At 40.1% G+C, this 13,946-nt stretch overlaps 1 protein-coding gene across 1 annotated transcript in view; it reads right to left on the bottom strand.

Moving 5' to 3' along the window:
* Window positions 1-1,112: 1,112 nt before the first annotated feature.
* The window catches only part of KHDRBS1 (KH RNA binding domain containing, signal transduction associated 1), a 34,892-nt gene continuing 22,058 nt past the window's right edge, over window positions 1,113-13,946 (bottom strand). The window contains exons 5-9 of the mRNA XM_032227251.1: window positions 9,531-9,664; window positions 8,116-8,329; window positions 7,648-7,715; window positions 5,411-5,469; window positions 1,113-3,764 (exon numbers count right to left, since the gene is read on the bottom strand). Coding sequence (XP_032083142.1) covers window positions 3,667-3,764; window positions 5,411-5,469; window positions 7,648-7,715; window positions 8,116-8,329; window positions 9,531-9,664 — 573 coding nt within the window. The 3' untranslated portion in view covers window positions 1,113-3,666. The remainder of the gene's footprint in view (window positions 3,765-5,410; window positions 5,470-7,647; window positions 7,716-8,115; window positions 8,330-9,530; window positions 9,665-13,946) is intronic.

Here is a 13,946-nt window from a genome sequence, read left to right as displayed (position 1 = left end):
ATACACCTGGAAACATCTCCCTCCCTACCTACTCTCTCGCTCTCCCTACCTACCTACTATATTTCTCTCACTCTCCCTCCCTCTATCTACCTACCTATCCTCTCTCTCTCCCTACCTATCTACTGCATTTCTCTCCCCCCATCTACCTATGTGACCTACCTACCTTCTCTCTCTCCCTACCTACCTACTGTATTTCGCTCTCTTTCTCTCCCTCTCTATACCTTTATCTATCTACGTACTTTTTTTAAAATTTGCCTCTTCAAAACCTTGATGCGTCTTATACTCTGAAAACCACGGTAAATTAAATAAAAGCCTTAATAACACCCAAGCAAAGTAAGTACTTTGAAAAGAATACTTCCATCTTGAGCTTTTTCCAGAAGACAGACAGTTTGAGAAATTAAAAACAAAGAAATCTCCACTGAGAGACCATTCTAGAATGGCAAACCCCATCACTGCAAAACAACCCTTTGGGGGCTTCTGCCCTATCCTCCCTAAAACAGGGGAGAAACAACTCCATTTCCAGACCTCACTGGAACTGAGTAGTCAGGCCAATTCAAATGGGAAGATGTAATTCTGCAGACGACATCTTAAAACTTTAATGTCAGCCAATGCAAAAATAACCTATGCAAACTGTAAGACTATGGTTTCAAAATCAGACAAGCAAAAGTAGTTAAATAACATACCCAACATGTCCTCATCAAATGTCACTTTCACCCAAACCGCCAAGCGCTACCTGCAAATGGAAAGACAGGGTAAGTTTCCTCAGCACCACATGCAATTTGAAAGAAATTTTGACATCTTTTGCATGCAATTTAACGCTGCAGGGAAAGGAAACATGCAACTTAAACCTAAAAATGGGCATTTTAAGATAGTGAACAGCAATAATGGGTCAATAAGGGCTGAGTTTTTACTTGGATTTTGTTGATAACACAGGACTAGCTACATCCATATTTATATTTAAGATTTAAATCTTTTGCTTTTGCCCAAGGTTTACAGTTCATTACATTGACAAAAGAGCACAAGTATTAAAACATTATTACTAATTTATGCAGATGCAAGTGGATATATTTTAAGAATCTACTTTTAAAACATCTTTTTTTTCTTTTTACAACTTTTACATTAAAGTTAACACTTGAAGAATTTCAGTGCTAAATAGTTTATGCAAGTTGCCGTCACAGTTTATGTAAAAGAAATGTGCTATTAAAATCAGACATTTAGGTTACCTTTTGAGTTTTTCGGTGCATGTTAGCTTTAAGACATCCTGAATTCTCCTGCGATAATTTCCTTTAAAGGGGGGTTGGGGCGATCTTTTCATCAAGCAAGACATTAAACCCTGAAAGCTGACTCCAAACCATTGTGGAAAATTCAGTTATTTACATTTTTTTAAAATAACAATCTACAAATAACAACCTTTTTTGTGTTTTTGGTTTTTAAAAGTAATTTCCCTCAATCATGCACTTCTGTGCGCAATTTGACAGGAACAGTGGATATTTTTTTTCACCCCCAAGCAGTTCCTCCCCAATGAAAATCGAATTTTAAAAAATGGCCAAGAAGGGAGCAGAGAGACAAGTCACAATATTACATAGCCACCTATTCTGGTTTTAGTCCAGGAACAAATAGCCACTTAGCCTTATAGCCAATGGTGGTTTGAATTTTTGATAAATTCTTTCTCCTTGGAGACAGGAATGCAGTGACTTGAGGCTGTGTGAACTGGCCAGCTTTGCAATGTTCTGTTTTATGCCCCTTCCTCATGGGCCATAGCGAATCATCTGCCTGCCCCCAGCATAAGCCATTACTTTTGACTGTTAAGAGCTCTGGGTCCCGAGGCAAGTCATCCAAGATCCCCTTTCTTTCATATAAAGGTCTTTTAGTTTCTAGGCCACTGACCAAATTGGCAATGGTTTGGCCCAACCATGCCTGGTGTTCTGTGGAGGGTACAATCCATGGGGATGTGCTTTGGGCAAGCGGCCCCAAAAGGAAGGGGGCTGAGGGAAAGAAGGCGGCTGTGCCCTTTTGAAATCAACTCTGGTTGCAAGGCAACAGCACAGCATCGCTGCCTACAGGGGGAAGGTCAATAGCCAGCAGAGAAAGGAAAGGCTTTCCTAAGCCAGTGCCCTCCAGAAGGATTGGACAATGAGTCTTACCACCCACAACTTTGGGATGAAGCTGAAATCTATACTTCCCCAGGAACAGCAGGTTGAAGGAGGGTGAAACAAAACATTTATGCAGCAGCTTGAAGCCTTGTTCAACTTCCAGGGGGTGAAAAACAGTTTTGTTTTAAAATTATGCTCATTTGGCTTCATAAAGTTTTAAAGTTTCAGAGTATACCATTTTATCTCTTCTGATTTTAAATCTTTTTTAAGAAAACAGACCATGTTCTTTAACATTAATTTATTTTTATTGAAAGAGGAAAATCTATTTTACTGCTTGACCAGAATTAAAAAAAAAATGACAATTCATCACATTTACTTTGATTAAAAAAAAGGACTAAACTTTATTGACAAACTGCTGCAGACATCTTGACAAATTTTAGCTTACCTATTTCGGCAAGCTTACACATGTAGTAGCATTTAATCTTCCAAGAACAAATGGGAGGACAGTGTACAATCTATGTACAAAATAAGCTCTCCTGGTTTTTCAGCTGCAATGTCCCTTTTAACATAATACGAGTGTCGAGACACACAAACATGTCACTGGAATGACTAAAAGCTTGATAATGTTGCCAATTGTAAGCCTGTACTATATTATGTACTGCAAACACTCGTGTTAGCTTTTCATTAAAGAAAAAAAAGACACAATGCACAGCTACTTATATTTAATACTTCCTAATATCAAAACACTGGGCAGTTAGAGCAATATAAAATTACAGAGCAGCTAGATGTCCATTTTCTTAAAATCTCTTCATGCACAATTGAGCTAAGAACACCTTTTGCTTGAAAACATCTGCCATTAGCATCCCAGAATTTGGGGACAAATTTCAATATCCACATTGGAAGTCTTTCTACAACCTAATTTTTTTTTTAAAAAAAGTTAAATCTACTGAAGGGGGGGAAACCCACCATTTAATTGTTCTAGAGGATCCTTCCTATTGATGTTTAAAGTTAAGATTATTCAAGCAATTTGCTGTTAAGGGCAAAATTTTGACATTTGACCTTGCTTTTTAACTGTGGCAATCACTACAGTTACATTTTAATTCATTAAAAAAAAATCCTGAATTTTGAAATGTAGCCTACTTTGGGACTCTGCAACTAGAACTTTTATGGGTTGCCTAAAAAACAAAACAAAAAAATTTAAAGATTAACAAACTTTAATTCCATAACTGTTAAGCAAGCATGTCACTTTGGAAACTAACATTTTATCTCAAAAGTTTTCTTTTTAAAGGTACAGTTTTTGTTTATATAAGCTATAAACAGAGAAAGAAAAGCAGTCTACACACTTAAAAGTTGAATTCAGTTTTCTAACTCTAACTTATTTAAAATACTACATACAGAAGCAGAATGTAGGGTCAAGTGGTTGGGGGAGGATGGAGGTGGGAGAAAAAGGGAGCCAGAGAAAAATCAGGGAGACAATTACTTGTCTGTTGTGGTAAAGCAAGAGGAATCCTGGGAGACACTAGAATCAGAAACAACTGTTTGTTCATAAGGGTGATTTGCCCTGGTGAATGTTCTAATAGCGTCCGTACGGGTGCTCTCGATAGGCCCCCTTCACTGGCCTAGCAGGAGGGGCCTTGAGCGAAGGCCTAGTTCCGTTCCAGTCGTCTTGACCTGCGGGAGGGAGAAAAAAAAACTCATCACATTTGCTCATTTAGCTAAGAGGAAAAGGATAGCAGTTCTGGGGCAAGGACAATCACATTAACCAAGAGATTGTGAGAAGCCACTAAATTGAGTCTTTTCAGGTTGATTCATGTATTTAGTGATGTTTAGCATTGGAAAGCTTCTGTGCCACTCTTTCTCCATCTTGGCAACTTTAAGATGTGTGGACTTCACCTCCCAATATTCCCCAGCTACCATGTCTCCGAATGAAACTATGCATTCTACCAGGACACGGCTAAACAGAGTTAAATAGAGTCTATCTACTTTTCTATCCAAAAGCAGTTTCTTCAAGAAAACAGCATTCTCCATATTTGTTATGTGCAAAACTGTTCCCGCGATAACTGAAAAGTTTGCGGGGAAAAAGCGTCTTGGAAATGTTATAGCTCAGCAGATAGGTGAACTCTGCATATCCATACTATACTCACACCAGAACGCATAACAGTGAGGTTTCAACGCTGCTTTCAAGCTTCCTTCCAGCCATTTTGGGTTTTTTTTCCTTTAAGCAACTTACTTAGCATGTTATACTCTCCCTTTAGGAATTAAGGTGGTTTATGCAGCGCTTAAAAGCTGCAATTATATTCACACCTGCTTAGTGCCAGCAAAGTGACAGTATTATGTGTTCCCATAGATCCAAAAAAAGATGACACACAGGAGGGAGCTCACTCAAAATACTTAAAAAAGGGGGAAATCAAAAGTTTAGGATGGTAAAACAGAAGGAAGTCATTTATATTTCCATTTTCTTTCGATTGGCTAAAATGCCAAAAACTACATTTTCATTTCAGTAAGGATTCTTGCAAATACCACCAAAATTAATTCTCCCTTGGACAAACGGCTCGTACTCCAATCAACAATGCTGTTTCCCTGAAGTGCTCCACATATCTTATTTTTCTCATTATGGCTACAGGAAACCAGGTGAAACATCTGCTCCTACCACACTAATTAATTAGCAAGGGCATCTGGGCCCAATGTCCAGAAAGACAAAGACCCTTCAGGTGGACGACAAAGCCAGACAAATGATTTCCAAAAGCAGAGACCCGGGGTTTTTTTTTGCGGGGGACGGACGGATGGGGGGGACAGAAGGAGTGTCTATGTAGAGTTGAAACAAAACAGAGAAACTGTGCTGAAAAATACCCTAAAGTTTGCTATTGTCCAATCTGGGATAAATTCCAGACTGAAGTTCCTGTATGAAATCCTGAAGCTGCTTTTCGCTGATGTCTCCAAATGAAAGAGCCACTTTAGTAGTTAATGCACAAGGTAGAAACTGGGTGTTCTAGTCCTGCCTTAGGCGTGAAAACAGCTGGATGACTTTGGTCATCCTCTCTCAGCCCAATCTACCCCACAGGATTGTTCTGAGGAAAATAGGAGGAAGGTGTATTAGCTATGTTCACCACCTTCAGTTGTCTTATAAAAATAATAATGGTGGGATATAAATAAAAATAATAAATAAATATATTCTTAAGATGATTCCTAAAAACATTAATTATCAGTTTATCATAGGATCTCTGTTTGAGCAAAACATATGATGCCCAAGTTCAGTTAATGGAATAAAGCTTGAATCCATACAATCACTGTGTTCCTATCCTGACACGCAGACGTACCATATGCCTCATAAGATTCTTGAGCTTCACCATGTCCATAATCGTAATATTCAGTTTCCCTGCAAGAACAAGAAGAGGCTGTGTTGATATTTTCTAGCTATTGTACTGCTATTACTTAGAGTGGCCTAATTTGAGGTTTTTTGTTTTTTTTTTTGCAAAGGTTTTCAGTAAGGAAAAGAAACAGTAGGCTCGGTTACCACCTTTAGTCTTTCTCATGTATGTCACATATGAAGCCAAACACAACATTACTTAAATATATGATAACATCTCTAAAGGACTTCCTTAAAAGTCAATATTCTGTTCCCTGCATCCCACTAACCAAGAGATGTGTATCAAGGTTGACTTGCAAAAAACTTCTTTCCACTCGCAACTTGACAAAGAAGCTAAGGGAGGGTGGATGGGTATGAGTGGAATGTGTGGGGAGCTGGGAGGGAGAAAAAGGAATTTACGTGATCCATTTACAGCCTGAGAAAATCTTGCAACTTTAAAGTCAGATGCAGAGGACTTTCGAAAGGTGCAGTAACATAGAATGGTGGACAGTGACAATGGGAGGCCCAGGGAAGGAAAAAGGGGTTTTACTATACTACGTTTCACGCCCAAATCTTAGAAGTGGTTTTGCTTCTTCTGTGCCTATATGAATCTATCAGTAAAGTTATCCTCTTTGTAAAGAAAATGTCCCATGAGTTTATTTTGCTGTACATGCCAACTAGACAGTTGACATGCAGTTTACTGACATAGTCAGTTAGAAGCAGTAAACTATATACATGTATGCTGCATTGTGTAGCTTGGCAGAATGCTCACTAGAATTAGTCCTCACACAAACAGAAACAGCTGTGCCTATTCTATTACAGGGATCTCCAAACTTTGCAATTTTAAGATTTATGGACTTCAACTCCCAGAATTCCCCAGCCAAGTCTGAAGACCCCTGGGCATATTACAAAAAATATCGTGTTTCCCCGAAAATACGACCTGTCCTGAAACTAAAGCCTTGCCACATTTTTCGCATGGGCAAAAATATAAGCCCACCCCTGAAAATAAACCCCCTAGACATACAGACCCCTCCGGCCAGGCAGAGCACCACTCAACGACATAGCGGTATCCTGAAGGCGCCAAGCCGCAGGAGCCGGGGGGGGGGAAGAAAGGCACTCACATTGCTTGGTGTCTTCGGGATACCGCTAGGTTGGGGACTGGCTGCTGGAAGACTCTCTGTTCCAGCAGCCAGCCCACAATCATAGAGCGCACTCCTAGAGCGGCCGCTGCTAGAAGACTCGGCAGCCAAGTTTGGGAGTTTGGAACCGGAGAAGATGTTATGATCGGAGTGTGGGGGCGGCGGCGGCTGCTGCAGGGAGAATTGGGCCCGGACATGTTGAGTCTAAGAAGCATGCCTGCTGGAGGCAGAACAGGCGCTCGCGCAACCCCCTTCTCCAGCCAGGCAGAGCTCCATGCACTGACCTAATGGGTATCCCTAATGTGCCAAGCCGCGGAAGCTGGGGAGTGGGCAGAGCGCCACGTGGCTTGGCGCCTTAGTGATACCTCCTAGGTCAGTGAATGGTGCTCTGCCCGGCTGGAGAGGGGGATTGCCGGGTGGGTTGCTCATGAGCTTGGTCACCTCATGGCTGCTTCGCCCCTGAGACTGTGCCCGGCTCTTCGGGGGCCAGTTCGTAAGGGAGCAGCTTCCCGGCAACCCCAAAACAATAAGCCCTCCCGTATAATAAGCCCAAGGCCATACTTTGTAAGTAGAAAGAAAATAAGATCCTGTCGTATTTTCGGGGAAACACGGTAGATACAAGAAAGTGAAAAGGCTGCGTGTGCTTCTGCTCACTTTGTTATATGGAAATTAGAACTGGCTTTGTTGGGAAAACATTCAAGATGAATGCAAGGAGGAGTTATTTAGCAAAAGTAGATGGTAACAGAAAAAGAGATAGGGCCAAGGGAGCCCAGGTGCTGAATGTAGGTAGATTGAATACAAGAATAAGCAACCAGTACAAAATCATAATGGTGTTTCAAAACATTTGAACTCTTTTGAATATTCAGTATTTTTCCATAAATATGTGATCTGTTCTCAACACGTCCTAAAACTAGTCAGAGAACTGAGTCAAAAACATTGTACTTCTTCATTGATTTAGTGAGGAAAACAAGCCCAGATAAGAAACAGTAGAAAGGGCAATTAGCAAATCAAGAAACTTTCTTGGAAATACCAAACAGCTGGAATTAAAGAAGCTAAAAGGAGGACTTACTGTTGACCCTGGCTATAGTAGCCTTCATATCCTTCATAACTTTGCTCAGCATAAGCATCATCATAGCCCTGAAATGGACAAAAAAGAAAGGGGGGGGAGTGTCAGCAACTAGAGTTGCACGAGAGGGTTCATTAGGAAAGGGAATGATGCCTCTAATTAAATTTCATCAGGCAGGAAATTTCTTGTAAGCCTTCATCTGGGAAGATGATTTAGCTCATAGGAATTTTCCATGGAACAGAATTCTTTTTTTTTAAGCAAATCATCCAGAACTGATCATGAAAATAATTGAAGGTTAGGGTTAAAATTACATGGTATAGTTATAACTATTTCCTAACAACTATTTCTATCTAGCAACTATTTCTGATTATCTACAACATGCTCCCCAAAATGCAATCCAAAACGATTAGGGGTCCCATGAGTCCGAGATGCTCTCAAACCATCAAGCATGCAATGTTTAATATTTCTTACATAATCTTCGTAGGTCTCTGGTGCAGGAGGAGGGGGGAGTGGTATTCTTTGAATGCCAGCTGCACGAGCTCTTGAGGCAGGGGCCCCTCTCACTGCTGGGAGAGGAGGGACTCCGCGGGTCACAGCTGCTCCTCTTGCAATTGCGCCCCTCACCGGGGCACCCCGTACAAGGGCTCCACGGGGAGGCGGTGGCGGAGGGCCCACACCACGTCCTCTGTTCAGAAAAGGCAGAAAAAAGAGATACAGGTGGTCAGTATAGGAAGGCTGATCTGTTGCTTCTCAGGAAAATTACCTGAGATAAAAATGATTTATCTTCACAAAACAGAGAAAGAAATAACCAAATTGGAAACCCAGTCTAAATAAGGTTAAGTATCTATCAATGTCGGTTCAAAAATAAGTTAGTTCTAGCACTAAGAAGAGTCTGAAACCTCTAAATGAGACTATAGGTATTTTATTATTATATCAGAAAATATGGATAAGAAAGAGGGAGTAGTATTTACTTGCTAGCAAAACGCCTGACTCAGTTTCTATTACCTAAAGGGGCAGAGAGGAATTTTACAGAAAAGTTTATTTTCCAAGATACAATTCCCAAGATTCAATCTCTGAATCAATTGGGACTTTTTAAATTGTAAAGCCAACATTTTCAAAATGTAAGGCAAATCTACCAAGGGGCCCTCGAAGACATGAGGCAGATTAAAAAGTGTATAGGACAGTGAAAGTTAAGGTGACTTAAGCAGTGTTTCTTAATCATGGCAACTTCCACATATGTGGTCTTCAATCCCCAGAAGTGTGAATGGACCATTGGTTGTAGCATTGTGGGCTCTTGAGCCCAGAATTCTACAGCTAGTGTGTCACTTCACCTGGAAATGGCCAGAGTTGGGAAACACTGAAGACTATTGCTATTTAAAAATGTTTAAAAGCCAGCTGTACAAAACGCTTAAATCTATCCCCGAAATAGTAAAAGATATGCCCATCTCAATTCAATTTGGAAACTAGATAGGTAGCCTGACATTGGAGACATTTTAGGCAAAAATCATCCTTGCTTACTGTAAAATATATTAGTACAACTATATGAGTGGGTATAATGAAAACTGAATCCACAATAAAGAGACAAGAATGGCAAGAAGTCTGTTGGAAAAATAATGGCATTCTCCTGTAATTATGTATGAAGTTCCAAAGCAAGTTAAATATACTGTATTAAACCAACATTCCAAATTTGCTGTCTAAAGGAAACTGAACTTTTATATTGTTTCTCACTTTTTTAATAGGACTGCATCATACCACAGATGTAACTCTCCCAAATATACTAAAAAATATTCTTATTATTTAATGGCATTTGTTCATTTTCTCAAACCTAAGTCCAATATTAATGCTTACTCATTTCAAATTAATTACCCATTAATATGTTCATTTACCTAGGAACAGGTGGGGGTGGGGGAACTGCTCCCCTTCCACGGACAGAGATCCCCCGACCACGTGTTGGCTCTGGCACCCCATTGAGATAGGACAATTCCAAAAATTGTTCCTGGCAGATATCGTCCATCATATCCTATATAGAAAGAAAGAGAATTCATTTCTATTTGATAGAGTATTTTAATTTGAAAGACCATTTTTGTGCAGTCAGCAGCAGATTCTGTTTGCAAAAAAGGAGCATGTCATGCTTTTGCAAACATTCTTTGTCTCTTCCGAATGTCTATGTTTGCTATCCCTTTGATACTTTCACAACTTGTTTTAGTTCAAATTCATTATTTCTACTTACTGAAGACAAGGCAATGTTTTTAGATAAAGAACAAATGTCCACCAGTAAACCTAACTTGCTTCTTTCACTTCTGTCTCTGCTGTATACTTTTACCTTTCTTCCCTTTGGGGGTGCATAAATTGCTTCAAGCAATCTGCTGTAAGCTGAGTCACTATCGCAAGATGGGAAGCCATATACCTCAAACACAATACACAAATACAACAAGACAACCAGTCTCAAGCGATTCTTTATTCCTGTGTCCAATTGTCTCATCTCTATGAAGTTTTCCATAGTTGAAAACAGAATTGATAATTTTAGTTTTTATAGTCTCCCTAATTTGCTAATATGATTTTTATTAAAAGTACTAAAGCAATAATAAAAACTAAATTAGAATACTGCCTCCAAATCAAGTTTTTACGATTTGCTTTATATTGATTATTGTAGGGTACTCAGTCTGTTGTTGGGATAGCTTATATATTACATGGAATAAATAAATTTACAAAGACCTTTCAATAAAGTCACCAGGAACTGAGCTCAACTGGAAGTGGTAGTTTTTGGTATTGGTATCATTTTTTTAAAAGAAGAAAACTGATTAATTTTATTATTTTCAAAGGCGTTCTGTTACAAAAAATACATTTCTATTTTTTAAAAGTACTGTCTCTTTTATTTGTTTAAAACTTTCTTGAATCACAATCTTGTTAGGCATTTTGCTTTTAAATTAAAATCCTTTAAGATAGCATTTCCCATTTCTTAATTGCAAGCAGCTTTGTTCTTCCGGCCATTCAGAATATCTATCTTAGATTGCAAATTATATGCAAAAGTACTTTAAAAAATGAGGGTTTTTCATTGTATGTCCAGAAAGGCTGCATCCCAGACCAGATCTTTTTGAGGATGCTGATTATTTATTTTTAAGGAGAGTAAATAATTGGTAGCTTTTACAAAATAAGATACTGGTAATACAAGCCAGACTGGGTAACAATAACTACATAGCCTAATTGGGACTAAAGAGAGAGAAAAGCAAACCAGAGAAGGAGATGCTTCCTTTTTATTTTCATTCCAGCAAATGAGTGTCAGGCCCCAAGAACAACATGTGGAGTAACTTCTGAGTAGTTTATTGTTCTTATAGGTAGAATCTTGCCAGGTTAAACCATTTGCTAAATAACTATAGTTAACTGTTGACAGAACCGATAGGTTCCAAACTACATTCCACCACAATGATGTACTTTAACTTTCTCATAACGGCAACAAGAAAAGCTGCAAGGTTGGTATATAGTAAAACAGGTTCACGAGAAAATCTCTAGATTAGAGCATTTCACAAAATGTATTGCAGAAAAGATTTGAAGAACTTAGTAAGAAAGTGACCGTAATGGTTGCCAATAGTTTAAATGTTTTTTAAAAAGAAATGGAAGACGGATTTGCAAGAATAAATAAAGAATATAAAAATTTTGAAAAGATGAAAAGATTCTGCACTATACACTGTGGAGGAATGGTTGGAAAAATTGACAGCCTATATTTTTTCATGATACTGTAAGCACCCAGAGCTTGACTGTGAAATAGATGGCATATAAATTTAATATAAACAATTGTATTTACAACTGCTGTGAAGAATATTGAAAGCCACTTTTTATATCTTTATATATTTTTCTTACTTCACTTAGAGCCTTCTCTGTTATTTTTATCTTTTATTTTCTCTATTCCATCAAGTCTTGGCATTCAAGAAAACGCCATCCTCTTGACACCTTGGAAGAAAGAACTGTGCACCTTGCCAGGTAGAATAAAGAGAGCAGAGATCCCAATTGGAAAAGATGACCCATAGATAATAAGGACTGCACCATAAAGAAAATCTACTGGTGATCAAGGCAGTTCTTATGAAAGGGAGGTTATTCTGTCAAACAATGGCCAGGTCCAGTCAACAAGCAGGCAGTTGTCTTGCAAACCACTTGTAATTTATGCATAGGCAGAGGAAGGTGGGTAGATTGTGCCCTTGAGTCAGTGTTAACTCCTAGTGTCTTTTCTTGGCAAAAGTTTTGGAAACGGTTTGCCATTGTCTTCTTCCAAGAACTGAGACGGGGAATGGCTCAAAGTCATTCAGCTGCCGAAGGCAAGACTAAACTCATGGCATCCGAGTTTGATTCCACCACAAAACCGCGTTCGACTAAAGCACGCTCGACGAAACCGCGTAGCTGACGTCATCACAGTGCGACGAAAAAAGCACGCTGCGAACGCTAAAGCTAAAATTAACCCCTAAACCTAACCCCCCTAAACCTAACCCTAAACCTAACCCTAAACCTAACCCTAACGCTAAACCTAACGCTAACCCTTAACCTAACCCTAAACCTAACCCTAACGCTTAACCTAACCCTAAACCTAACCCTAACCCTTAACCTAACCCTAAACCTAACCCTTACCTTAACGTGAATCGGCTTGCTTTCAAAGCACTATTTAAAGCGCCCTTTTTTCTCCACGGTCGCTGTTGTCGCCCTGCTGATGACGTCAGCAACGCGGTTTAATCGGGCGCGCTTTAGTGGAGCGCAGTTTTGTCGTGCCACGTCCGAGTTTATGTTCTGGTACTTTCAATCACAACACTGAAATGGGCTCACAATGAACATTACACTAATCCAAGTGTCAGATGACAAAGATTGAAATGACTGATATTACAGCATCTTGTTCCAGGAATGGAGATATCCGGCACACCAGCCTTTGGTAGGCTTTTAGGAGAGCAATTCCATCAAGAATGAAGTTGGAATTGGGAAAATTATAAATGAATAACATTGTGTTACTGGGATTTAACCTGATTCAGTTGCCCACCAGAACTTTTCTTTGGTCATCAACTTGATATCAACAGCATCCCCCATTTTGAATTGGAATATGACCCATCTCATATAGGTGCTGAACATTTGACTAACTAGATAGGAGTGGTCAAGGGTTCTTTTTTCATCTCTCTACCTAACAGGACTTATCTCACTGTTGTGGCCCATTGGCAGCAAACGGAGCTGGCAGCAGAGTTGGACAGTGAGGAGGTTGGGGAGGAACATGGGACAGTCCTGGGGGCTGAGGAAAGCTCAGATGAGGGCTTTGCGTCAGAGGCAAAGAGGGAGCTAGACAGCAGTGAGGCAGATGAACAGCTGGAGCCTGTTCCCATGTGCACATGCGCAGAGATGCCAGAAGACAAGAACAACTAAGAAAGCAGGGTTGACTTGGGAGTAAAATCACAGGTGGAAGGTGATTGGTCCATAGGAAACAAAAGAGGAGCAAATGTGGAGTATTCATTCCTTCATTCGTTTCAGGAGTGGAAAGTTCTGCATGTAACTTTAAGAGACTCTGTTCCAAGTGTTGCCTTGCCCTGCATTTAGAAACTAGTTATCTGGAAGTTCTTCAAGTGAAATAAGGTTCGTGTTGATAAATCTTCCGCTGAAAGACTGTTTGCTAAGCCTTGCTGGCTGTGAATGAAAGGAATTCAGAGTCGTGTAAATAAAAGAGGTTGTGCTGGGACCAAGACTCTTCTTCATGCTTTTTAAGGAAGTCTAAGTCAGAACACTCAAAAAAGCGGTCCAGGAAGCTGAAATAACATGGTGTGTGTGTGTGTAGTATCAAGCAATCATTCATAAGAATGAGTGATGCAGTTTCAGTCACCATCCCTAGCTCAGAACCCTGACAGCAAGGGAAAGAAGGTTGGTCTTACCTTAACGTGTCTTTTCAGGGGAAGAGAGGGAGTGGTCACGTGTGGGTATTCTCAAAGCCTGATTGGTCCAAGACTGAGTAAAACTTCTTAAATGCTCCTTCCTGCCTTTCTAGCCCAGTTTCCTCGAAGGCGAACAATGGAATTGCAACAGATACAACCAAACAAACAAACAAAAACCCCGGGAGAACCCCCCAAGGCCTCCCCTTGGCCCCACTCGAAGAAGGGCGGGTCGTGACCACTCCCTCTCTTCCCCTGAAAAGACACGTTCGGGTAAGACCAACATTCTTTGTCTAGTGGAAGAGAGGGAGTGGTCACGTGTGGGACATACCCAAGTTCAGTCCCAGGGAGGGAAACAAACCAATACTAAGGCCCAAGAGGAGCCTCAATAGCCACCCTCTGTAGGACCCTCCG

The sequence above is a fragment of the Thamnophis elegans genome, chromosome 12, assembly GCF_009769535.1.
Source record: "Thamnophis elegans isolate rThaEle1 chromosome 12, rThaEle1.pri, whole genome shotgun sequence".
NCBI lineage: Eukaryota > Metazoa > Chordata > Lepidosauria > Squamata > Colubridae > Thamnophis > Thamnophis elegans.
Note: the sequence above shows the minus strand (reverse complement) of the source record. Positions and strands in the feature narration are given on the sequence as shown.